A 27,390-nucleotide genomic window follows, 5' to 3' on the forward strand; every position below is an offset into this window, starting at 1 on the left:
ACAGTGTTTACTCCGTCGCCTGCCCGATCGCCGGTTCGACAACCGGCCAGGCATTTTCCTTGTAAAACTATCTCGTATTTGTCTTTGTAATCCGGTCTATTTATGTCTTTAGCCATTTATTTTTTACGTAGTAGTAATTTGTGTTTTATATATTAAGTTATAATATAATTATTAAGATGATTAGCTATAAGTTCTTTTAGCTTTTGATTCAAAATATTTATTAGTAAATTATTTTTTTAAGTGTTTGTTTTTTTGTGAGCATGGAAGTGGAAAGTTTCAGTTAGTGATTAAATAATATGAAATATTGTATTTTGAGGTGAGTACCTAATATAGCCTATAAGTTATTATATGAATTACTAAACAATTAGAACCGTGATAGCTGTGGATATTACCCTTGCCTACAGAATTGATTTTAAAATTCTTTTACTAATGGAAAGCTATGTTATCAGCGTATATCATATATAAATTGAATTCTTGTATTCTTATGCTACATGCTATTGCATCTTGCCCTGGGTTTGCTCGGTTTGAACAACATTAGCAAAACGTAAAATAACTTGTGGATGAATAGCGCTTTCATACAAACTTTCAACTGCTTTATATTTGAAGGGTTATGTTTCTAATAAATCTTCTATATTCCTAATCTAGTGAGTTAATTAATGAGTAAACTAGATGCCAGACCTAGATATTATATTCAGCAAAGGAATTCCCACGGCTGATAATAATGATGATGATGGTGATGTAGGTTAGTCTAATAGTAGATTAATGTTGAAAAATATGTAAATTACGGTCACAAATTAACAATGAATGTCTAAAAAAATCAAGTGTGTATTATTCACGCCAATTGTTTTTTAAACTCTCGCTTTTCAATTTTATTTTTCTTTTACATAAGAAAAAGGCAAAGGTATTACACCATAGAGGATGTCCTATGTCTTTAAATCTCGCTCTATTCGCAACTCAATAAAAATTAAATAAAAAAATTAACGCATTCCACGCTGCATTTCATTCTAATTTAAAGTTTTTTTATTTATTTTTCAAAACAATCAGGGCCTTACCTATAATTATTCTATTTTCGAATAAAACCTCTTCCGTTTTATAGTAGGCTAGTACTTGGCTAGTACTCGTAACAGACAAGAATTAAAAAAAAAAAAACAAAATTTAGAGGCTGAAATGCTTGTTTAGCCCCGCTGTGGAGTGGTAATATGACAATATTTTTGAGCAAGAGTCGTGAAAAATATATTATTAATAATATCATTATTTTTCTAAAAATATTTAATAGTGTTTTATTTATTTTGTATTATAACATTAACAAAAAAGGATAAATAATAATAATCTAGAAAAATCTAGATAATAATCAATTTATTTACTAAACGTGGACAATAAATACAATTCATAGATAATGGTTCAAACATGTTTTGCCACTAATTATGCGTGCAAACAAGGATTGTTAAACAAATAATAAATTGTATTAATGTCGAGATATTTTTGTTTGTTTGTCGGTCTATGGCCTTCACCTTAATCGTTAAACAAGCGACTCCGCGTGAGATATAAATCTTTACCGGTCTTATTTACGTGTTTATTTACTAGTAGAGCTGTGATAGCCCAGTGAATATGACCTCTGCCTCCGATTCCGGAGGGTGTGGGTTCGAATCCGGTCCGGGGAATGCACCTCCAACTTTTCAGTTGTGTGCATTTTAAGAAATTAAATATCACGTGTCTCAATCGGTAAAGGAAAACATTGTGAGGAAACCTGCATACCAGAGAATTATTTTAATTCTCTGCGTGTGTGAAGTCTGCCAATCCGCATTGGGCCAGCGTGGTGGGCTATTGGCCTAACCCCTCTCTTTCTGAGAGGAGACTCGAGCTCAGCAGTGAGCCGAATATGGGTTGATGACGAATTTACTAGTAGACGCCGCGCGGTTTCACCCGCGTGGTTCCCGTTCCCGTAGATATACGGGGATAAAATTAGCCTATAGCCTTCCTCGATAAATGGGCTATCTAACACTGAAAGAATTTTTCAAATCGGACCAGTAGTTCCAGAGATTAGCGCGTCCAAACAAACAAACAAATTCTTCAGCTTTATAGTATTAGTATAGATATAGGTATGACTAGTGTGCGCCCGCAACTTCTCTTCTCATTTTGATAACTTTTTCCCTTATTCTGATATCACAATATTAATAACAATAACACACACAGTTAACACACTAACATTTATTATACTGAGTGGTTTTCTACAGAGAATGGGTTCGATTCCTAGCTCAGACCAATTTAGGGTTTATCTCTTTTAAATTGGCTCAGCTGGCCTATTCACTTGTCTTTATTATTAACCTGTTAAACTAAAAAATAAACAAAAAAAAACAATTGACAAAATGTCATTTACCTACTGATATTCACCAATAAGCACGGGATGACATTTTACATAGAATCTCAATTTCGTATACGTCAACTAGCCTATGTTAAAGATAGTGAATAAGCCTGTTGGTTTGCTTTCTTGATAGTCACCGGCCGAGGTTAGTTATGACGCTGCAAAAGAGATATGGGTAGAATACAACTTATATAGGAATTATTACCAAGAAGATTCAGTCTTAGAATTCATTATTTTTTATTTAATTTCCATACAATTTTATTATAATATGTACCTATTTTAGAATTTAAACTATCGTGAGTGTTATTCATATTAATTGATTATGAAACACGGCAGTTTGGATCGTGCCGCGATGCAAGAACCAGCTCATGACTAAGGGCTCGTATGGGTTCGAAACTAGTCGGGCATACTCCGACCTAATATCACGTGAGTTTTAGCCGTGTTTCATAATCAATTAATATGTACCTACGTATTTCATCTATATATCTATACGCATGAAACTACGAACATCATTTTATAAAGCTCGCGTATTTGAATGTGGTCAATGACCTCTATTTTTTTGTTTGGATGGAATTGTTTGAATTGTTTTTTAGGATTCCATGCTTTTGGATTACTAAACTATGACTATTTGGATTGCAAAAGCGATAGGGTCGAGTTTATTTTTTTTATACTCCTTTTTAGGTTAGTCAGCAAGGCACCCTCTTAACCTTTAGGTATAAAAAAGGTACCGCCACTTCGAATGGTTAACATTATTTTTCTATTCATTAATCTGTTTGTGAAATGTTAAGGTTTAAAATGCTATTTTTTGTTAAATTCAAGTGTGTGTGTGTAAAAATCATAGGGGTGACCCCCATGCTAGCCATATGTTTTTTTTTGATTGGTACCTACGTGAAAATATTTATGGAGGTTAGTATATAATTAGAATAAAATTAAAAGGGATATACATATTACACACAAAAAAAAGGACTCCGTTGAAAATTATTTAGATAAAGTTGTTACGACTTATATGACTAACTAGAAGCGCTAATTTGCGGAACCATACACTGCGCCTGAACCAACTCGCACTTGGCCGGTTTTTTGTTACTGTATCTATGTACCTACTGTACATAGAATGTTAATATAATAAATTATTATTTTAAATTAAAACCTTTTTTTGCTTATTTTATAGGTACGTTAAATAATAATTTGCATTTTTGAGTTTACTAATTAGAAGAAACTCAATCCCACTCGAATCAGTAGTTTTGAATTTCGGACATTTAAACAGTACATTCAATACGTTATTTTACTTACAAATGTGCATACATACAATCAGTGACGTGCACTTCATTGATACATAAACGCAATGCATACCTGAGAATCCATTAGACACCTGTTATTGGCAGAGGAATTTTCCATTTTGCATTTTTACCTATATTGCATACCCTACTTAAAAACCTTGTGCACGCCACTGCATACAATGTTAAATAACCGGTAATTAATAAATAAATAACTTCCCTTGGCTTGAACAACTAATTCAGTAATGACCCAAAAAAGCAAAAAAAAAAAACCTCAATTAACAATACTAGCTCTACAATCTACATATTTACAGATGTTGGCCTTGTCTTTACTTTGGACTGATGCACGCACTTCAAACTATTAATAGCTGAAGAGCTGGTGGACATTTTGGGTGGGTATTTAAAACAAGCTAAAAACTTGTCCTGTAAGTCTCATATACTATCTCAATACAGAACTAAAGACCTGGCTGAGGAAGAGTAAGATTTTTTTTCAAAAATCTAGACCAACTCCTATACCTTTAAAATGAAGATATTTTTGCAAAATATATCCTTTAGTGATCTGGAAATTCAATACTTTTCAATTGAATATTCAAAGAGCAAAATAATAAATAAAATATTCAAATTTTTTTGGAAAAAAGTCAAAAAACAGACTAATAATCAGCATTGTAAACATTATACTTTTATATTTTATTGTTTGCCTTTAAATTGACTATAATGCAATTGAAAGGTATGAAAATAAAATTTCAATTGCCCTAATGATTTTTTTTTTGCATTGCAAAATTACTTACTTTAGAGATAAACTATAAAAATACATATAGAGGTTGATTAAGCCCCACTACTCCCAGCGATATGTTAGGATATTATATATGAGGCAAGTTCGGCTTGTCTCAAACACCTACCCAAAATGTCCGCTAGCTCTTGAACTTGAATAGAGACAATCAACAAACATTACAACAGTAATACTACAAGAGATAAAGGGCTCAAGTAACCTGAATTCGTCGGACTAAACATCACTCATCATCAGTCTGAAACAGCACGTTGCGTGAACAAGTTCATGATTAAGAAACCCATTTACGTGAGGATACACCAATTTTAAATATTATTAAAAATTTAATTTAAAAATTTAAATTAAATTTTTAAAAGGAGACGGTCAATTTCAGGCAAATCTTGTACCCCGTATCATTAAAATTCAAAACATACAAGGTTCTTATTAAAATCTAAATAAGTGAATAAATCTAACTAAATAAAAATAAATAAATAAAATTAAAACCTAAGTTTTTGAGTTATATCAAGATGGCGCCCTTAAAGCAACTATGACATGACAATTGTCAGAAAACGTCAAATCGACTACTGCATTGAAAACGTCATGAATCCGCCATTACGATAATTAACCATATTAGTGTTTCATTTCTTGAGAGAGAAGGAATATTATTTCGAAAGAATTAAAGTAGGTACATTCGTAGATTTGTATAATCAAAAATAGTTAAAAAAAATATTTTCTTTTATTTTCGCCAGGGTACAATGACTGATCCTAAGCTCTATACAATTACCATCTCCTTTGCCCATCGTTACTAAGTATAAAACTATCTTTACATAGGTAGTAAGTACTTACTAATTACCTAGTATGTTAATCACTTTCCGCATTTGAATGCTTCGATTTTCTAAACTACGCAATGGATTTTAAGGCTGTTTTCAACAATTTATGGAGTGACTCAAGAAGTATTACGTGTAGTGCTAAGTGTAATAAAAAATGTTATGGTTCAGAGATTTTACGCGGTGATCCATCTGTCTTTTTTACCACATATTTGGGTAGCTGTTCCTTAAATAGAATTTTATAAGTGTTAATTTTATATTTGAAATAATATAGGTACTGTATAATTATATACAGTAGACCCCGTTTAATACGATTTCGCATACGGGATATGGGTGGGGGATAGTGAAAAATATAACGACTAATGTACACATCGTCGTCATCAACCCATATTCGGCTCACTGCTGAGCTCGAGTCTCCTCTCAGAATGAGAGGGGTTAGGCCAATAGTCCACCACGCTGGCACAATGCGGATTGGCAGATGCAGGTTTCCTCACGATGTTTTCCTTCACCGATTGAGACGCGTGATATTTAATTTCTTAAAATGCACACAACTGAAAAGTTGGAGGTGCATGCTCCTGATTCGAACCCACACCCTCCGGAATCGGAGGCAGAGTTCATATCCACTGGGCTATCACGACTCAATGTACACATACATAGTTATAAAAATTAGTGTATTTTGTGTAAAGACAACCTAATAGGGATGATGACAGTTTTTTAAATTGTATATAAATTAAGAATATGCTAATAGTAAAGCAATTTTCTAAAAGTAACAGCATATCTGCGATCATTACTTTCGGAGCTCCAGGGATTTAAAGAGTCAGATTTGCGGCGCTGCCGCGGATCCCTGAAAAACGCTCCATACAAAATGGCACGAACTAGTGACGTCTTGGCTCGCTGATCGTTAGATTTGTATGGGTGGGCGTTCAAACAAAATTACTAATAACTTTGTTATTTGTGCCTTTATGTTTATAGTTCATTTATTGAAAAATGTCACATTTAATGTAAGGAAGCTAAAACTGTATGAATTTTCATCTAATTACGATAAAAAAAAATCCATAGATTTTGAAATTTTATAATCTTATTTATTTTGCAAATATCCAGACATTCTTTGTTTATTTTGTATAAATTAGTTAACATTGACCTTATTTATCCGAATGTATCATAAAAATCAATTTATTCAAACTTAAAGTAATCACTTATATGATCATTATAGTGTATCAAAAAGATTTTGATGCATTAGCAATTACGAAATTTTCAATTGAATTTTACTTTTGCAGTGCGTCTTCAAAATTTTCAGTTTAGAATCGCATCATGTCAAGGGTCGTTTGCTGTCAGGGTATTTCAGTTTGACATGAAGGCGTATTAAGAGTGTGCAATATGTAATTTGGTGATTACAAATGGTTCTGGATCTCAGACTCTGGAAAAGTTAGGAGCCTGATATTTGGGTAAATGATATTTCAAAGTCTTAGCTTCGTTATGACTATACATAATACACAATTTGTAAAACTTTTCTCGATAGTTTATTTTTTTGAAAAATACATGTTTTGCTCACATTTTGCTTTCAATCTCAGGAAAAGCAAACTTATTTTCTTAAATTTTTGTTTTGTATAGAAAATTAGGTATATATCTTGAACATGGCCATTTTGTTTTTCGTTATGTTGTTTAATAATTTACTTGCAATTAGGTAAAAATGGTTTTGGCACTCACGTCATAAAATTTGCGTCGCGCGTCAATCGCTTCGTGCTTTTCACTCACGTGAAAGTCATAATTCGGCGTTTCGTTCGCGCTTCGAATTTTATCCATATCGTACCGACGCGCTGTGCGCTCTTAAGCGGGATGCCGAATCGTATTAAGCGTTAGAAAATGTATGAAAACATGTCTCAAGTTGTACGGACTGGCGTTAAATGACGTATTATGCGAGAAATCGTTTTAAGCGTGATCGTCTTAAGCGGGTGCTACTGTATCTGTATATTTACTTTCCTACTGTTATAACAAGTGGAACTTGTAACATTCGGGTACTGTGTTATGAAGGTACATTTCCCAAGACATAGAGTAGATAGATATTTGGTAACTCCATTGTTAGGGACCCGATTGCCGTGTCCCGCCAAGCGTGACCTTGCGGTATTGAGCTATTCGTTAACTAGCTGTTACATTATATTAACCAAACGTTTCCGACACTCGATTGTGGACCAGTTTTTGAGAGCCATTCTCTGGGCTACTTTACCATGCGAAGCCCTTGACAAAATCACCTATAGGGCCTTTTAAAATGTTAATAAATTATTACTTATTTCAAAAGAACCAGTACAAGTTGGACGCAAGCAAAGGTCCGGTCATAATTAATAATAAACGATGGACTAAGAAGCCTCCAAAAACATTAAGTTTTTTAATATTATTAATTACTAGCTTTTATCATAATCAAGTCTTAAATTTTGAGTAGACAAGAAGAAGACAATTGTATGGCTTTTTACCGTACTAAGAAGTAGGAATACCTGTTATCAACCCATATTCGGCTCTCTGCTGAGCTCGAGTCTCCTCTCAGAGAGAGGGGTTAGGCCAATAGTCCACCACGCTGGCCCAATGCGGATTGGCAGACTTCACACACACAGATAATTAAGAAAATTCTCTGGTATGCAGGTTTTCTCACGATGTTTTCCTTCACCGTTTGAGACACGTGATATTTAATTTCTTAAAGTAGGAATACATTATGGTAATATTACCAATGACCATTTTACTTTTATATCTTTATGACTATATTTTGGATTACTATAGTAATATTTTGTTACTTCGTTAATAACTGCATAAAAATTATGAAAAAAATTGAACAGATGAATTAATACCTATAGATCCCAAAAATTAAATAATACTAAAACACGTGTTATTGCAGTTAACCATTACCATAATATTACCATTTTCTAGAAAAAGAGCGATGGCTTATTTTAATAAGTGTTCATGTTATAAAAAACGTTATTAAGTGCACATGTTAATACATAATTGTGTAGACGCGAATGAAAGTTTCATTAAATACCATTAATCCTGTACTAATATTATAAACGCGAAAGTTAATTTGTATGGATGTTTCATACTCTACACGCCTCGACTTCTAAACCGAATTATCTAAAATTTGGAATGTACATAGATTATAACCTGGATTAACACAACGGCTACTTTTTATTTCAGAACAATTTAATTGCGTGTATGTGCATAGTTATTTTTCGCAGGTAACAACACAGTGCGCAGCTAGAATTACAATAATAGCTCGACCCAGGAATTGAACCCTGGACCTAATGTTTCGTAATTTAGTAGTCGCATAGTCTGACCACTCAAAGAGGCAGTTTGTACAAGTAATTAGATTTATAAGAAGCTATAATAAAACAAATAAAACAAAATGTTTCATTTTATTTCAGGTACAAGCGGCAGATTTTGCTTCTGAAAAATTTCTAGGATAACAAAACTACAAAAGAAAAGCTCAAAATGAATAAAATTAATTTTACTGTCAACGGGGAACGATATTCATTGAGTAAGTACTCCAATGCCATGTGCATTTTTCTAACTATAAAAATATTTTTCCAAGTCCAAGTTAGGCCTTGCCTACAATCTCTCCTGATGGTAAGTGATCCTGGTGGTAAGTGGTACGATAAGAGTAGGGTGAAAATCCACACCCCTTACGGTTTCTACACGATATTGTAATGAAACAGTAAACCACTTCGGGGTACATCTTTGTCAGAAGGGTAGTAGCCACGAGCCAGACCTGGACCAAAAAAGAAACCTTTGATTGCCCAGCTGGGAATTGAACCTAGGACCTCCGTCTTGTAAATCCATCGCGCTTACCACTGCGCCACGGAGGCCGTCAAAGCCTCACCTAGAGCTGATCAAACCCATCCCCATATTACAGCAGTGGCCCCATGGAGCCTACGGCAAAATATTCAAATCATGTAAAATTAACTCAGTCAAGACCTTTACGTCTAATTACTGTTTAACAATGTCTTTCGGGAATCACCTCGATTTGTGACTATGAGGTAAGGTGAGGAGGGAAGGTGTGTCGAGGTTGACTTTATTAATCAGGAAAAAAGCATATAAAAATCCCTAACATTTTGGAGCGTTTTCGAAAATATCGCCGTCGATCACTCTGAAATCCCACTGAGGAAATTGAGGTGCTTGAGTCTTGGGAAGTTGGTGGTGCTATAATCCCATGCCTCCGATAGCATGTCTATTAGGGCTGTTCTGTTACGTTGTTTTTATAATTTGCAAGTGCGAGTTTCGCATTCACCTCTATTTCTCTTCTAACACGATACTATAGAATGAGAAAGATAGATGTGAATTCGAAACCGTTACAGAATAGCACTACAGCTCCGGTTATTATCAAACAGTTTTGGGGTTGACAGATCTTAATCACGAGACCTGTCGATAGCAAATGTCACTATCTTGGCTACAGGCCCTGGCCTAGTAGGTTATACAAATAGGCTGATAAAGACATGGTGGTATATTTGATGTGTATTTGCAGCGGGTTCGGAAGTATCCCCGTCGACTACTCTGAACGACTACTTGAGGAACAGCCTCGGGCTGGTGGGCACGAAGGCGATGTGCCACGAGGGCGGCTGCGGCGCATGCGTGGTCGCTGTGGCCAAAGAACATCCAGCCACTGGAGAAAAACACATAGTCGCTGTTAACTCTGTAAGTATATAAGTGACGCCCTGCGGTTTCACCCGAGTAGTTCCTGTCCCCGTGGGATTACGGCAATAAAATATAGCATATGAGGCTCACAAATAACGTACCTTTCAATTGGTAAAAGAATGTTTAAAATCGGTAGAGTAAATCAAGAAATTCCTACCTCCTACATGCAGAGATTTGGCTGGTGGGAGGATTTGGCCTTGGTTAGTTATCACCCTACCGGCAAAGATGTACCGCCAAGCAATTTTGCATCCCGGTACGATGTCCAGAAACCAAAATGGGTGTAGATTTTCATCCTCCTCTGTTGGTACGCTTCCATCTTAGATTACAAAATCATCATTTACCATCAGGTAAGATTGTAGTCAAGGGTCAACTTGTAAAGAATAAAAAAAGCAATCACACGAACTTTATATACTACCACTCTATATTAGTAATAGCCGACAACCCCCGATTTCACCCGCGCAGTTTCTATGCCTATATAGCTATGACTATGACTTCTCATAGGCTTTATTTTATAGGCTGATAAAAGAATTTTCAAAATCAGTTCAGTAGAAACTGAGATTAACCCTACTTTATATTATTAGTATAGATACAGACAAAATTAAATAAAAATTTGGAACTGGAATTTGAAATTTGGAAGCTGGTATTTTGCTTGGTTTCAATAACCGTTCCGCTTGCTGGCTGTTGGACATTTTAATTTGTTGCTTCCGCGATTTTTGGTCGCCTTCATAACATGTTGTAAAACACACGTGAATCGTATAGCAAGGACTAAACTTGGACTCCAAGAGCCGCGTATAGCATTGACGTAACTGGACTGGAAACTTTCGACTCGATCGATCGAACTTCGTTGTTTTGTTTTGCTTGTCATGTTTTTCTATATCAAATTTTGCTCTGCAGTGTCTGGTCCACATATTGTCATGCCACGAGTGGGACATCACCACTATAGAGGGCGTGGGGAACCGCAGAGACGGCTACAGCGAGCTGCAGACCAGACTGGCGACCTTCAACGGCACCCAGTGTGGGTACTGCACGCCAGGGTGGATCATGAATATGTATAGGTAAGGAACACTGCTCTTTAGAGTCTGCGCCATGTGCCTTCAAATCAGCAATGAGATGCGTAAGCAATGGGGCAAAAAAAAGACGGTCACGTCATGTCAAAACCACGCGCAACTTTGGGCGTCAAAGTGGCGCGGTTCTAAATTTGAATTGTAGTATTCAGGAACGAAGACAACGGTCAGTCTAATGTATGTGCGATCTTCTTGGTTCACCATAAAGCTAATAATTGCTTATCATTAGCTTACAGATAAATTATCTGATTAGCTTAAAGAGTAATTGAAATTGTTTCAGTTTGTACGAAAGCTCAGAGAAAAGTCTAACAATGCATCAGATAGAGAGGTCATTTGCTGGTAATATCTGTAGATGCACCGGATACAGACCTATTTTGGACGCCTTCAAAAGTTTCGCCATCGAAAATGACCAAGATACTTTAAAGATTAAGGTGACATAAGTTTTTACTTCTTTACGTTTACATATATTTACATGTACCTAATTGCTATTTTAGCATTAGCTAATTTCCCTGTTCAGTTGAAAAAGGTATAATTAGTGAAGCTTTCTGCTGTCCTAAAATGCTTATCCTATCTTAAAGTGTATAAAATACATCAGCGTACCAACACTTTTGTTTATGTTTTTGAAGAACTGTTTTAATGTTTGTATTATTGTTACTACGGAGGTTGATAATATTCGTACTATTACTAGTATTACTGACGTCATTATTTATAAAAAATGTATGCCCTTTAATTTCTGGTTTTCTGTTGTGTAAATAAACTTAATTTTATTTTCAACGTAAATTGTGAAAATAAAAGCTGATATTTCATAGTTTTCTGATTTTTTCAGGATTTAGAAGACCTACATGAAATGCAATGTGCCAATAAATGTACAAAAAAGTGTACAAAAGAAGAACAGGATTGGTGTTTTATATATAATAACAGTAAAAGCAATCTCTTAGATATACAAATGGAAGCTAACAGATGGTACAAAGCATTTTCCATTGAAGACGTTTTTACGGTAAATAAAATCTTAACGATCTTTTAACCATTATTACAAAGAAGCTATAATTGCGATGCACTCTACTTAGTACTAAACGGGAAGTTGCATGTTCTATTGATAATTTGAGATTACAATATGGTTTTTAAGTTAATCGAAAGGTACACTTTTAAGAAACACGTTTTTTATATTATCTCTTTATGTAACTATATTTTGATTAAGATTGAATTTTCTTCTTCTTCCATAATTTTGATTAAGAAACTGATCGTCCAATTTAAATTAGATAAATTATCATTTCAATATCGGTACTATTTAAAATTAGCTTCTGTTTTAGGTCCTTAGTAAAGAAACTGCAGATAGCTACAGACTAGTCGCTGGAAACACTGGAAAGGGTAATTACCTTAGTATCATTTGTAACATCTTTAAAGTATTTTCTTTATAAAGAATGTTAATTTCTCCTTTCAACTAACGAAAAAACCTGTACTAGAATAGCACAATAGTCTAACGAGCAGTGTTTTCTAATAAGGAGATGATCTTAGCGTTGTCTGGATTGACCGCGCGGCTATTGGGTCCATTGTGTGGCAGAGAGAAAAAGTTCAAAACCTAGCCATGATAGCCCAGTGAATATGACCTCTGCCTCCGATTTCGGAGAGTGTGGGTTCAAATCCGGTCCGAGCCCAACATTAATTTTGAACTTACTGCTGTATTTGATAAAGAAAATAGTAAAGAATGTCCACAAGCATTCACGTAAGCTAATAAGATTAACTAACTACTCGTAGCTATGCTATAAGCTACAGCCAATAAGGCTAACCTAAACAGTCAGGTAAATGCAACGCTTTATAATTTTCCAGGAGTATTTCCAATCATAAAGGAGCCTCGCGTGTTTATTGATATAACTTCGATAAGCAACTTAAAGGAATCTATAATAGATGAGAACTTGGTGCTCGGAGCTGGTCTGTCTATCCATGAAGTGATGGACATATTCCGGAGAGAGATGAAGAATGACAATTTCCGGTATTTAGAGCATTTCCACCGTCATCTAGAGCTGGTGGCTAACGTACCAGTGAAAAACGTATGTACACGATAACGAGGTTTTAAAAACTAGACCACTAGATTACTTTGTTAAGGAAAAAACGGTAGTTTTTGATGTAAAATGGTTACCGAAATTTCAAGTGTAAGTAAGGGCGACAGACAATGAATTTAACTAGAATACACTTCCTTGTTAATATGTGTCCATTTTTAGTTAATTAACAATTTCAAGTATTTTGGTACAGAACATAATTTATGATTGTAACATCATCATCATGACCAGCCAACGGACGTCCACTGCTGGTTATAGGCCTTTTTTAAGGAATTCCATATGCCATCAAGCGAGTCGCAGGAAATTGCTGGGTGCAGGCGACTCAGGATCGTTATGTTTGGAAGTCCCTCCGAAAGGCCTATGTCCTGCAGTAGACGATCGTCATCGGCTGATGTGATGATGATTATGATGATGATACGCCAGGGTCTTGTGTTGCCTGTATCCAGCGGCTTTTTAATTTAAATAAAATCTCGATCACAACAATATTGTTTTTCTTGTAGATTGGCACTATTGGAGGTAATTTGGCTATGAAGAACGCCCATCACGAGTTTCCTTCCGACGTGTTCCTTATTTTTGAAACAGTTAATGCAATTGTTACTTTAGGTAATTATAGTTTATGAGTACCTTTATGAGTAAAGTTTTATAAATCTCATAATTAATATTTGTTTAAATAAATATCAGTAGACCTAATTATAGAATGTGTTTTAGTGGACAACAATCTCAAGTACAGTGAAATAAATTTACAAAAGTTTATGAAGACAGACTTGAAGAACAAGCTTATCGTAAATGTCAAGATACCACCAATATCACAAAAGCATCTAATAAGAACATACAAGGTAAGTATTTTATTATCATCAAAGTATTTTACTCTTTAGCCTATTTATTCTTTCTCCTAGAATTCCAGAAACCAGAGACATAAAGTCGGCCGTCTGTGCAAAATAAAGATGAAGATGTTAGTAAGAATGACTTTGATCGATCGTTTCACGTATTTTTTGAAGAATTTGTAATACTATTTCAAGAGAAATTGTTGTAATACTATTTCAGATAATGCCACGCGCCCAAAACGCTCACGCGATTGTCAATGCAGGTTTCCATTTTAACCTGGACGCTGAGGACAAGGTTATTTCAGCCAATATTGTATATGGAAACATCGCAACTAATTACATTCATGCTAAAACTACAGAAAATTTTCTCAAAGGACAGCATCTCTATAGTGAGCAGACTCTGCAAAAGGCACTGGATTTATTGAATACAAATATAAAGCCTGTTGAGTTTTCGCCTGAACCAACACCGGCATGTAGGAAGGCAATCGCTTTGGGATTATTTTATAAGGTAGGTAATTATATATCTGGTTTCACTTTCACATTTACACTATTACTAGTATATGTCCATCATATCAATCTTAATAACGAGACAATAGAAATGACACCTACGCATATATTGGTGCTGTGTCAGTCGATGTATACACCTCCAAAATTCAAGAAAAATGTAATTACTGTAACTATATAAGAATATCTGCGTGATCGTATCAGACATGAGAAGATCCGCAGAAGAACCAAAGTTACCGACATAGCTCAACGAGTTGTAAAGTTAAAGCAGCAATATGCGAGGCACATAGAACAGCCGATGGATGTTGGGGTCCAAAGGTGGTGGAATGGTGACCCCGCACCGAAAAGCGGAGAGTTGGTCGTAGACCGAAGATATTAAACTCCATCGGCTGATACTGATGATGATGATGTAAGATTCAACTACAATGCGTTTTATGTTCAAATTCATCTAGAGTGTGCGTGTCGTTTTGCTTTCTACAACTTCAATACCAGGATATTCGTCAGCGATATCTTTAACATCTCGATTCTGTATTTGTAGGCTATCCTATCTCTTCACCCATCACCTAACACTCGATACAAATCTGGTGGAGCTGAATTGTCAAGGCCAGTGTCACACGGTACTCAAACTTACGATACAGACAAGAGTATGTGGCCGGTGAACCAGCCCATACCTAAACTAGAAGCGTTAACTCAGGTAAGACTTTTAATTCAACATCAACTTTATTCGTTTTTGTTTTGGCTTCCATTTGGTAAAAATCACTAATCTTCTTCGTCCACTTACAGTTGTTAGTAATATCGCCAAAAACATGTAAATCAAGTAGATATGATAAAATTGATTGTAGATTAAGTGGATGCCTTAAATGCCTTGGATTTGTATCGTCAAATTCGTCCAAATCCGATCCGGATATGCACTTCCAAGTTTTTCAGTTATATGTGCATCTTAAGAAATAAAATATCACGCGTCTAAAACGGTGAAGGAAAAACATCGTGACGAAACCTGCATATCTGAGAATTTTCTTAATTTTCTATATGTGTGAGGTCTGCCAGTCCAAATTGGGCTAACGTCGTAGACTAACAATAACCTAACCTAACCTAACCTAACCTAACCGAGAGGAGACACCTGCTGAACAATGAGCCGAATATGGATTGTTCATGAGGGTAATAACTAAACAATTGTATGTTTCTCTAATTTCAAAAAGGGCTATGCTGAGGAGCAAATATTTCATTAAATCTGATCAACAATTGGTATAACTTCCAGTGTTCTGGCGAGGCGTTGTATGTTTGCGACACGATATCTACAGTCCGTGATGTCCATGTTGCCTTCGTGCTTTCATCAATCTGCCTCGGAGAGATAGTTAAAATTGATCCCAGTGAAGCTTTGGTAAGATAATTTGTCATTTTTGTGATCAAAGAAAAAAACATTTTTCAAGTATGCATATTTGGTACGTAAAATGAGATCAAAGGCACTTCTTATTTCAAAATACATACTTAAATTATTTTTTATAAATAATGCTGATTTCTTTCAGAAAATACGAGGTGTTATTAGTTTTTTCTCTGCCAAAGATATACCCGGTAAAAATACCTTCACGCCGAAAGATGTTCCTTTTATGGATGAAGAAGAAGAAATCTTCGCAAGCAAAAAAATCTCTTTTTATGGTCAGCCTGTCGGTGTTGTCGCGGCTGTGACAAGGAAATTAGCTTTGAAAGCTGCTGGTTTAGTAAATGTATCGTATAAAAAAAGTTTAACAAAACCAGCTTTAACTATTAATGATGTTCTGGTATCTCCTGATAAGAATAAGCGGGTAAGTCACAGAATAGAGTATTATTATTTATCAATCTGTGGGGTAATTGAATAAGATGTGACAGTTAAAAAGCATAGAGATGCTTACTTTTAACTTAGAAGGAAGTCCTGACTCTGAAATATAAGGAAGTGGACTGATAAAGACAGTCGGAGAATTTTTCCGCCAAGCCGGGGACATGGAGAAGTTTAGAAAGCTGACCGCCAACCTTTAGTAATGGAGAGGCATTTTAAAAACAGAAGATCCTTAATTCCTTACTTTTGTGCTACATTTAGGACTAGATTGCGATGTGTGTATAGTCCAAATATATTGATTATGCCATATTGAGTATCATCAGGGTGAATTCAATGAGCGCCGTAATAGCCCAGTGGATATACCTCCGATAACGGAGGGTGTATGTCCGATTCCGGTCCGGGGCATTCACCTTCAACTTTTCAGTTATGTGCATTTCAAGAAATTAAATTTCACGTTTCTCAAACGGTGAAGGAAAAACATAGTGAAGAAACCTGCATACCTGAGAATTTTCTTGATTCTTTACGTGTGTGAAGTCTGTCAATCTGCATTGGCCCAGCGTGGTGCTATTGGCCTTACCCCACTTATTCTGAGAGGAGACCCGTGCTCAGCAGTGAGTCGAATATGGGTTGAGAATAATGAAATTCAATGAATGCTCTATTTTATTGTTACTTTTCTAAATTTACACAAAATTTTACTTTTTTTTATGTACACAAAAGCTTAATCTGATGTGCTTAAAATTGCGTTGGACTTACAATTGGAGTAATAATTGTTATTAAAATGTTTCAATACTTTTACAAATACAATATATATTTCAGATTCGTGAAGATGTGACCGTAACAGCTACAGATAAGGGTACGGATACAACCCATGTAATCAAAGGTCATTATTATGTACCGGATCAGTATCACTTCACCATGGAGACTCAGAGCTGCACCACGGAACCCTCCCGCAGAGGAGTCTGCGTGCGGTCTTCGACTCAATGGATGGACATGGTTCAGGTTGCAGTGGCAAAGACTTTGGATTTACCATTAAATAGGTAAGGAGTTAAATATTTATAAAAAAGATTCCTGCTATACAGTCACGGATCACACTAATATTATAAAGGCGAAAGTTGGTGTGTAAGGAAAACTTGGAGTGGAAATAGATTTAACTGAAACGGAAACGGGAACCAGGTGGATGTATCCGCAGCGGCGTTTGCTAGTGTGTAATAAATGGTTTTACTTACCCTGTTTTTACTTAAATCTCAGGTGCAATAAATTTATTGGAAATAAATCATGTGTTAAAATATTCTTTTGTAATTAAAATAGTAGTTATGTTAGAATTCGTGTAATTATTATCAAGTGAGTCGCATGGATTTGTTGGATGCAGGCGGCTCAGGATCGTGAAGTTTGGAAGTCCCAACAAAAGGCCTATGTCCTGCAGTGGACGTCCATCGGCTGATATGATATGATAATTATGATGATTCGCTTTGTATTACTTTCACAAAACTAAAATGGGTAAAAATGGACCCAATACTTTTGTCAGTGTCAGTATATTCCGCACTCCTAGTGTTAAATCGAATGTTACGTGATATCTCATAACCTTTACTGTTTTGATAAACAGAGTTGACGTGGAAGTACCACGCGTAGGAGGAGCTTATGGAGGCAAAGCCACTCGAGCGTCGCAGATAGCTTGCGCCTGCGCTCTTGTCGCGTACAAGCTGAACCGTAGAGCGTCTCTAGTAATGCCTCTCACTGACAATATGGACGCTATCGGAAAGCGGCAGGCGGCATATTTTGAATATGAGGTACGTATTAATATTGTTTTATCTATATTACCTTTTCTAGTCTGTTATGTATGTTTTATTTACTTAGAGAGCCCTGCCATAGTCGATTGGTAGTGTCTGCCTTTGATTCCGAGGGCATCTGGGCATGTACTTCCAACTTTTCAGTTGTGTGCATTTTAAGAAATTAAATGTCTTGTGTCTCAAACTGTAAATGATAAAACAACCTGCAAATCTGAGAATTTTCTTGATTCTCTACGTGTGTGAAGTCTGCCAATCCGCCCATGATTGGCCTAACCCCATTCATTCTGAAAGGAGACTGGGGTTCAACAGTGAACCAAATATGGGTTACTATAAATAACTATTATATTTTTTACTACCTTCTCTTGTCAGTAGGTTTATGCTGTTAATTGTACTTGTACTTCTTCTTCTTCTATCTTTTTTAAATCTTATATTTATTCGTCGTTGTATTGTACCCTTAACATTACATTAAAATTTGTATTGCAGGTGGGAGTTAACAATGACGGATTAGTCCAATATGCAGACATAGTTTACTACTCTGATAGCGGATATTCAGTCAACGACAATTTAGGTAGCTCTATAGCTATGACCATGACCACGTTGTACAACAAAACACGATGGAACATCACGGGGTACAGTGTCATTACTGATAAACCTTGCAATACATGGTGTAGAGCTCCAGGTAAATATTTAGAAAATTATAATTTTTTACTTCCATTTCGTAATCTACTTAATATAATACCCCAAACCTACTTCTTTTCTTCTTCTCAAAATTTCTTCTTCTTCAAATCTTCTTCTTCTTTCGTCTGGGCCGTTTCCGCACTTAGCCATGTGGTTTTGCGTTGTACGTGGGTCCCTCATATGGGATACCTCAAAAACCATATCACAAAGCCATTCATTCCTACATGGCCATTTGGGCCCTCATTAGCCAAACCATTACATGGTAGTGGCACTAATACCTACGAGTAATTTAACTCATCACCTTATTTCGAACAATTTCCGAAATACTTTTGCATCTTGCATATCATCTTGCATATCATCTTGCATTTATGTCTTGTTTTTTTTTTCAGCCACTTGCGAAGGAATAGCCTTTGCCGAGCATCTTATGGAAAGAATAACTGATGCTACTAAAAAAGATCCTTTTGATATTAGAATCCTAAATATAGATGATAAAAACTCACCCATTCTCGACATGATAGACACATTCAAAATAGATACTAAGTACGAAGAACGAAGACAGGCTATTAAGAAGTTCAACAATGAAAATGCTTGGAAGAAAAAGGGTTTACAAGTTTCAATGATGATGTATCCGATTGAATTTTCTGGCAATTTCCCAGTGTCAATTTCAGTTTACCACGCAGATGGTACAATATTAATATCCCATGGTGGTATAGAAATGGGTCAAGGTATTAGTACAAAAGTCGCCCAAGTTTGCGCATATAGTTTAAATGTCCCTTTAAGTAGCGTGACGGTAAAAGGCTCCGATTCTTTTGTTTCTCCGAATAGTATGGCTACAAATGGAAGTATTACCAGTGAATCTGTAGCATTCGCAACAATTAAGGCATGTAGAGAACTATTGAAAAGACTTGAACCGGCAAAGGCTGATCTAAAGGAACCTACGTGGCAAGAGCTCGTCAAATCAGCATTTAATAAAGGCATGTATATTTGTATAAGAAGTGTTTAATATATCCTTAACGCTTAAAATTCTAATGAGATATAAATATACCTATATAAATATATCTATATCTATATATATATATATATATATATATATATATATAAAAATGAATTGATGTTCGTTAGTTTCGCTAAAACTCGAGAACGGCTGAACGGATTTATCTTATCTTGGTCTTCAAATGCTCGTGGAAGGTTTAAAAGTTGAGAAAAATTAGAATAATTGCCGGGAAATCCATAAAAAAAAACAATTTTCTATTTCCCATACAAACGTTTAAGAGTCAAGGGGTAAGGTATGGTAGGGGTAGAGTATTATAGAGTAGGGATAGAGAAGAAGTGCACATAAGTCAAAGCAAAGCTTGACCGGGTCCACTAGTACCTATATAAATATATACCTATATAAATGTACCTATATAAATAAAACAAAATATGTATAGTTCGAAATAGAAATAAGCCTCCCAGGATCTTGTAATTCTAGATATATTGGAGTTTTTTTAGCAATACATGAATGTCTTAAGAAGTTCGACACGAACTTGCTTTGGAACTTGTTTGAAGAAGTTGAAAAATCACAAAACTGCTCGTACAGTTTCATTCTCTTATGTTACTTACGTCTTCAGGTATAAACCTCCAAGTGAGCGCAATGACATCAGAGCTGGACAAGCTGCCAGGTTATCCAATTTACGGTGTGTGTGCCGCTGAAGTGGAGTTGGATGTATTGACTGGTAACCATCTCTTGACGCGTGTAGATCTGGTCGAAGATACGGGACGCAGTCTCAGTCCTGAGATAGATGTTGGACAGGTATCTTGCAATTTTTACTTCGCATTACTTCAAAGAAGCTTTAACGTTTAATGCTTTATTTAGTCCTCAATAACGCAAATTTAAACTGGATAAAACAAAAGTCAAGATATTTTTTATTTTATCAAATATGTTCCAGAATAATGAGTTTTGGCATTAAAGATTGGCTTATTAATGTCATTTACCTCAAAAGTGAGGTAAATGTATGGTGTACTTTTGAGGTAAATGACATTATATCAAATTTAATCTTGGGATTCTGTGTCACTGAAGATTTTCTTATGTATATGGTGGATGATGTGTATGTGCCGTGATAGCCCAGTGGATGTGACCTTTGCTTTCGATTTCGGAGGGTTTGGGTTCGAATCCGGTCCGGAGCATGCACTACCAACTTTTCAGTTGTGTGCATTTTAAAAGATTAAATATCATGTGTCAAACGGTGAAGGAAAAACATTGTGCATACATACCAGAGAATTATCTCAATTCTTTGCTTGTGTGAAGTCTGCCAATCCGCAATGGGCCAGCGTGGTGAACTATTAGCCTAACCCCTCTCATTCTGAGAGGAGCTCAGCAGTGAGCCAAATATGGGTTGATAATAATGATAATGATGTACAGTGTCATTTTAGATAGAAGGTGCTTTCGTCATGGGCTTAGGTCTGTGGACGTCGGAGAAGATTATATACGACCCGTCAGGTCGCTTGCTCACAAATAGGACGTGGACCTATAAACCACCTGGTGCTTGTGATATCCCCGTGGACTTCAGAATTTCGTTCAAGAGGAACTCGCTAAATAATAACGGTGTTTTGAGATCTAAAGGTAAGCAGGCATTGAGCAAATAATACTCCAAGGTCCAAACGACTAATTTCTGATTCTGAACTTAATTTTAAGCTGATCTTTTTTTGGATAGACTTGAGCTTGACTACAATCATGCCTGATGGTAAACAATTATGAAGTCTAAGATGAAACGCGCTTGCCTAGAAGATACCTATTCACTTTTGCCTTGAAGGTGCACCAATTGTAGGTGTCAGTGACATTCCTCATCTTAGCAGTTCTAAATAGAAACGTTGACGACAAAAGTTTCGTGCGGGTCGACTGGACGTCGACAATAAAGAGATGTCATTTTTCACGACGTCTCGCTGTTCTGTGGTAGAATGGGGATGGAGGAACAAGATTATAAAGTTCCTGTAATATGATTAAGTCTAGCGCGACGATCAACCGAGTCTAATGCATCTAGTCCATTCTGTGAATCTATTTACCGAGCTCTTTTCTGATGATCTGCAATCACTTCTGCATTAGGTTAAACACAATAATGATACAGTTTAGTTGTAGGAATAATGTGAATCTGTGATATTTACGTGTATTTTTTTTAAGGAATAAGCTTGCGCTTGACCACGATCTCACCTGATGGTAAATGTAGATGTAGCCTAAGGTGGAACACGCTTGCCTAAAAGATGCCTATTCACTCTCATCATAAAGGTTGCTCAGGTTGTAAGAAGCACGTACGAATCCTAGGGATCATTGACATAGGGATGGAAACCTAGCTGGTGTCTTGGAGTGCGATGGTATTATGCTAGTCAATATTATGCCAACGCTGAACGTTAATTATATAGCTTACGTTATTGTGTGCTTCCAGCTACCGGGGAGCCAGCGCTGGTCCTCGCAGTGGTGGTAACGCACGCTCTGCACGAGGCGATTGTCGAAGCTCGCAAAGAATATGGCCACCTGGACACTGAGTGGGTCCACGTTGGTAAGTTAAATTACTATTCGTTCATATGATGTTCTCGTTTTCAATGACCCTGGCAATTTAGAACAGGGGTGTTACCAAATGTTTTGCAAAACCATCACAATATCTCTCGATAAGTGGTACGCATTGAGTGAATGGTCGACGACGTTCTAAATCGCTATACAAAATACTATAAGCTTAATGGCCGTCAGGGAAAAAAATATCGAAGCATTATGGAATTGTCACGGAATTAAGAGCTTGTGATAAGATCACCCTTCCTATATGCCGTGAAGGCCCAGTGTATATGACCTGTGCCTCCGATTCCGGAGAGTGTGGGTTCGAATCCGGTCCGGGGCATGCATCTCCAACTTTCCAGTGGTATGCATTTAAGAAATAAAATATCACGTGTCTCAAACAGTGAAGGAAAAACATCGTGAGGAAATCTGCATACCAGAGAATTTTCTTAATTCTCTGCGAGTGTGAAGTCTACCAATCCGCATTGGGCCAGCGTGGTGGACTATTGGCTTAATCCCTCTCATTCTGAGAGGAGACTTAAGCTCAGCAGTGAGCCGGATATGGGTTGATAATGATGATAAGATCCTAAGTCAGAATACATTCGAAATCGCTTAGAAAACCTTATTATCAGCTTTTCTTATTTCAGATACTCCGTACTGCGTGGAAAGTATAATCAAAGCCATCTCACCAAATATAGGAAGTTACCATCTCAAATAAAAGTAGCATGGCGTTCATTTTAGTTCATAGAATTCAGTACCATTGAAGTCACTGTGGTAGATGCGATTTATTTATTGGAACCAGAATCTCCGAAATAAGCGGAATTTATTATTTTCTCCTAAATTTTTCACTTGAGCCCAGAACGGTGCTTCAAAGAATATTAATAAAATTGACAATAAAAACTCATAAATAATAGACACAAAAGCTGATGATCTTTTATTAAATAGTTTTCGCTTAAAACTACTATATTAAGATAAGTAGAATGGAAGAAATATGCCGCTTATCGACTAAACTGAAGCAACGCTACGTAACAGATGTTGATATAATAAAAAAATAAATACATGACAATTCAATACAAATTTTAAAAAAAGCATCTTATTGTTAACCGACTTCATAAAAAGGAGGAGGTTCTCAATTCGAGTGTATGTTTTTTTTGTATGTATGTTACCTGATTACTCGAAGACGCCTGGACCGATTTGAACATTTTATCATGTCAGGATCTGATGATGGGATCCTGAAGAAATCGAGGGGAACTTTCAAAATTCGTATTAATTTAAGCCGTTTCAAGAGCTACATGAAAGAACACAATCTAAAAACCTTTATCTTTATGATATTCTGTCATGGCTTGAATTAGTACATCACCGGGTTAGCACCGCCTTCAAACTGATCAGTAGGTAGAACATAATTCGATATTATTTTACGCTTTTTAGTTTAGTCGGTACGTTTTATGTTTTTGAATGCGGTTGAATTTTTTTTATTAAGAATATACGAGTACAAACTAGAAATCATACACAATACAATAGTTAACAAAAACAAATTACTTTTAAAAGATAATAATAGAAAAAAAATATATTATTTTTCTCGCAGACCAGTCGTAGATGTGCACGTGCGTAGGTATTAGGCATCTTAAAGTTGGGGGGTGATGTTATCCCTGCCAACCAACCATCAGGTTCTGTTTATTCTCCTCCATGTTTAGGTAATGTCTCCTGAATACGAAGATATAATATACTTCGAAAGCTAAAAAGAAAGTATTTAATTACTTATTATAGGACTCAAAAATAAGAAATTTAAGAAAACTAATGTCGAACAAAGGTTATGATTCACAAAACTGGTCAGGACAACTTAATTAACAAATCAAACTGTAACCAAAATAAGACCCTAGAATGGCAGAGAATGAACTTGAGTGGAGTCACGCACTTGTGAACGATGTGTGTAGGGTTAAAGGATCCTTTGAGTGATATCAAACACTCCCCTTTTCCACTCAAGTCACTCTCCCCGCCTATCCCAAGTAACCCATAAAGAATTACACAACAAGAGATGTGGACGGCTCGAACGCCACGAGCATACTGAAGCCAACACGAGATCGAGCGACGTCATATCCGTCACAGACTACTATTTCCTACACAATTTATTAAAAACATGACACACCCAACAAACGAGCTTGATAAGAGAATATCAATTTTTATTTTTGGAATTTTGAAATAAATAGTTTCCAAGATTTCAAGAAAATAGACCCTCTACACTTTTCTCCGAAACTACCAAACCTAAAATTTTGAAAAAATACAGAAGTTAGCTTGTTACTTGAAAATTTCCGGAAAACCTCAGAATTATAAAATTTTTGAATATGAAGGTCACTTTTGGGGTGCAAGTTGAAAAACACAAAAAAAAAAATTGTAACTGCATCATGTGATACATCAAATGAAAGAACTTATTATGAGGATCTCAAATATATTTTTTTGTGTTTGTTTTGTTTAAAATTAATACTTTCTAAGTTATTTAATTTTGACCAATTTCGAGACCAAATTTTGAGAAGTGACCATCCCCCCCCCCCCCCTTTTTTTTTCTCTGAAACTACTGAAACTAACATTATCTTAATATCTCTAATTAAAAATATGTTTAACAAATATGGTAAATCATTCAATATTTTGCCTACTACCTTGCATACTGTTATGAGTTTATAACCTATTCATCAAAACTAATGTTAAGTTTTGTTAAATACTATACCTACTGCAAAAATAATTTTAGGTTTATCTTTAGATAATATTATTTAACGAAACAAATAAGCCTGAAAATTATATAAATAGGTAAAATTTCAGCTGGTTTATTCACTATTTTGGTCTTTATTATCATTATCAACCTATTGAAGTGGACGACAAAGTGTATATACTAATGATATCTATCCACTGTAAGCACCGGATGACATTTGTAATTTGTATCATAGAATTTGGATGACATTTTGTAAATTGATTTGTTTTTTACTTAGACGAGTTGATAATAAATAAAGGAAATAGGTCCACAGGTCAGTTTTTAAAAGCATGACAGATTAACAACTTTCGAAACACTCGTCACGCGAGTTCAGTTTTGCAGTCGGTTGAAATTTTTTTTATTAAAATTTTATTATTTTGTTAATGTATTATATAAAAATGTTACATACATAAATTATTTTTGACGGCCTCCGTGGCGCAGTGGTATGCGCGGTGGATTTACAAAACGGAGGTCCTGAGTTCGATCCCCGGCTGGGCAGATTGAGATTTTCTTAATTGGTCCAGGTCTGGCTGGTGGGAGGCTTCGGCCGTGGCTAGTTACCACTCTACCGGCATAGACGTACCGCCAAGCGATTTAGCGTTCCGGCATGATGTCGTGTAGAAACCGAAAGGAGTATGGATTTTCATCCTACTCCTAACAAGTTAGCCCGTTTCCATCTTAGACTGCATCATCACTTACCATCAGGTGAGATTGTAGTAAAGGACTAACTTGTAAAGAATAAAAAAAATACAAAATTTATAACAATAACAAAACTTACATATTTGTATTATGTCGTTAATTGCCACCCCAATGATAGCTTCGATTGGTGCGAACATTACAACCAGGATTACTATAACAATTATTGTCATCAGGACAATGATTACTGCCTGATATATGAAGAACACTCTTACGTATTTTGATATTTCCTGAAATATTAATAATAATAATAATAATAATATTTATTCATCAGAAAGCAGGTTTACAAAGATTACTTAAATATAATAAGACCCTGATACTTTCTACCATAATAATTTGGTATATGTAAAATTTAAATAGACTATGTATAATCCTAATTTAAAAGCAAACAAATAAAAAAGAAAACATATGTAATAGCTTATACAATTTAACATTTTAAGATTCAATGATTATGACAAATGTAACTTAAAACTACTGTGACAAGTAAACATGTTAAAATACGTATAACATATATACATATCATAAAAAAACGACGAATCTGACTCTCGCCTAAGGTTGCTATATAAAGTTTATCATATTTATTATTTCCCGACATTGATGTATTTTAAATAAAAAAAAAATGAACCGTCACGGGACGCCTGGCATATGTGAAACATCGACATTAATTTGTAAGTTGACTTAACAGAGGACAGTGGACACGTCGCCACGGCATGCGTCGCCACGACAGAAATCGGTTTTACGTGCGGCTATAGATTTTTCACAACAATAAAAAAAAATTAAGTCTTTATTTGACAAAACTTCCAAATCCTCTCTCCATAGCTCCATAGTCTACTATCGTACTTACCTATAATAGGAGATCATTTATCTATATAGAGAACATTTATCCTTCATAAGCTGAGGTAGCTATTGCCAAGGGATCCAAGACATGGTCGCTAACTATGCGCCTTCATAGGAGTCTCAAAGTCACTCAGCGGACGATGGATTTATGTTAAGTTAAGTAATGCTTGGAGTATCTCTGCGTGATCGAATTAGAAATGAGGAGATCCGCAGAAGTACCAAAGTCACTGATATAGCTCAGCGAGTCGCAATGCTGAAGTGGCAATGGGTAAGTTATAGTTCGAAGAGCCGATGGACGTTAGGGACTCAAAGAGCTGCAATTACGACCATGTAACGAAAAGCGCCAGATTGGACCGAGTAGGTACATTAAGTAGGATGTAGGGAGCCGCTGGATGCTGGCGACTTTAGACAGTTGTGTTTGAAAACCCATGCAAGAGGCCTGTGTCCAGCAGTGGACGTCCATCGGCTGTTAATTTAGATGAGGTGCGTTTTAGTGTCGCGGGCTTCGTTCTATTTAATTACATTACCTTATGAAGTCCGATGAGAAGAAGTACATTAAATGTCGACTCCATTATGCAGAAAACTGAGAATAGTCCAAGACAAATATATGACCCAATTACGACTTCGTGAGTATCATCGTTTTTATAAAATAAATCTTTGTTATCATATGACGTAGCTTCGTGAATATCATGGTTGTCCAGTGACGCAATTACTTCTTGAACTATATTTACAGCTAATGGAATCAAAACAAATACTTTCACAATGTTTTTGACCTGAAAATAATAAGTTGAAATTAAAAATTTGAAACTCCCCACAAATACTATTTATTTCTATACATGCTCGTAACAACCCTGCCCCCTAGCAGCACCTAGCCAGTAATTTCAATGACAAACACCATTAATCCAGGATCCGTGGAGCATTTTTACAATTGAATATTAATTTTAGTAAAGTAAAAAAAAAACAG

The 27,390-nt window shown here is 35.8% G+C and overlaps 2 protein-coding genes across 5 annotated transcripts in view; one reads left to right on the top strand and one right to left on the bottom strand.

Moving 5' to 3' along the window:
• LOC112054404 (uncharacterized) lies at positions 1–23,072 on the top strand. Of its 3 annotated transcripts, XM_052886031.1 has the most exons (23): positions 40–61; positions 201–316; positions 8,634–8,746; positions 9,731–9,900; positions 10,795–10,955; positions 11,245–11,395; positions 11,791–11,961; positions 12,275–12,332; positions 12,792–13,012; positions 13,522–13,624; positions 13,730–13,857; positions 14,066–14,353; positions 14,888–15,043; positions 15,608–15,730; positions 15,876–16,151; positions 16,979–17,199; positions 17,766–17,949; positions 18,433–18,628; positions 19,017–19,601; positions 20,238–20,419; positions 21,040–21,229; positions 22,047–22,160; positions 22,798–23,072. In XM_052886031.1, the coding sequence occupies exons 3-23, from the start codon at positions 8,701–8,703 to the stop codon at positions 22,866–22,868; spliced, it is 3,795 nt and encodes a 1,264-aa protein (XP_052741991.1). In that variant the 5' UTR covers positions 40–61; positions 201–316; positions 8,634–8,700; the 3' UTR covers positions 22,869–23,072. The 3 variants fall into 3 exon arrangements, with proteins under 3 accessions (XP_052741992.1, XP_052741990.1, XP_052741991.1); XM_052886030.1 differs by having other exon boundaries at positions 8–316; XM_052886032.1 differs by lacking the exons at positions 22,047–22,160; positions 22,798–23,072 and having other exon boundaries at positions 1–316; positions 21,029–21,166.
• LOC112054406 (uncharacterized) overlaps positions 23,072–27,390 on the bottom strand; it is a 17,475-nt gene continuing 13,156 nt past the window's right edge. The window contains exons 7-9 of one of the 2 annotated variants that reach the window (XR_008251542.1): positions 26,954–27,199; positions 25,672–25,819; positions 23,072–23,885 (exon numbers count right to left, since the gene is read on the bottom strand). The gene's annotated coding sequence lies outside the window, so the exon portion shown is untranslated. Of the gene's footprint in view, positions 23,886–25,671; positions 25,820–26,755; positions 27,200–27,390 lie in introns of those variants that run through there. The other variant, XR_008251541.1, reaches the window with a different exon arrangement.

The sequence above is a fragment of the Bicyclus anynana genome, chromosome 16 (assembly GCF_947172395.1).
Source record: "Bicyclus anynana chromosome 16, ilBicAnyn1.1, whole genome shotgun sequence".
NCBI lineage: Eukaryota > Metazoa > Arthropoda > Insecta > Lepidoptera > Nymphalidae > Bicyclus > Bicyclus anynana.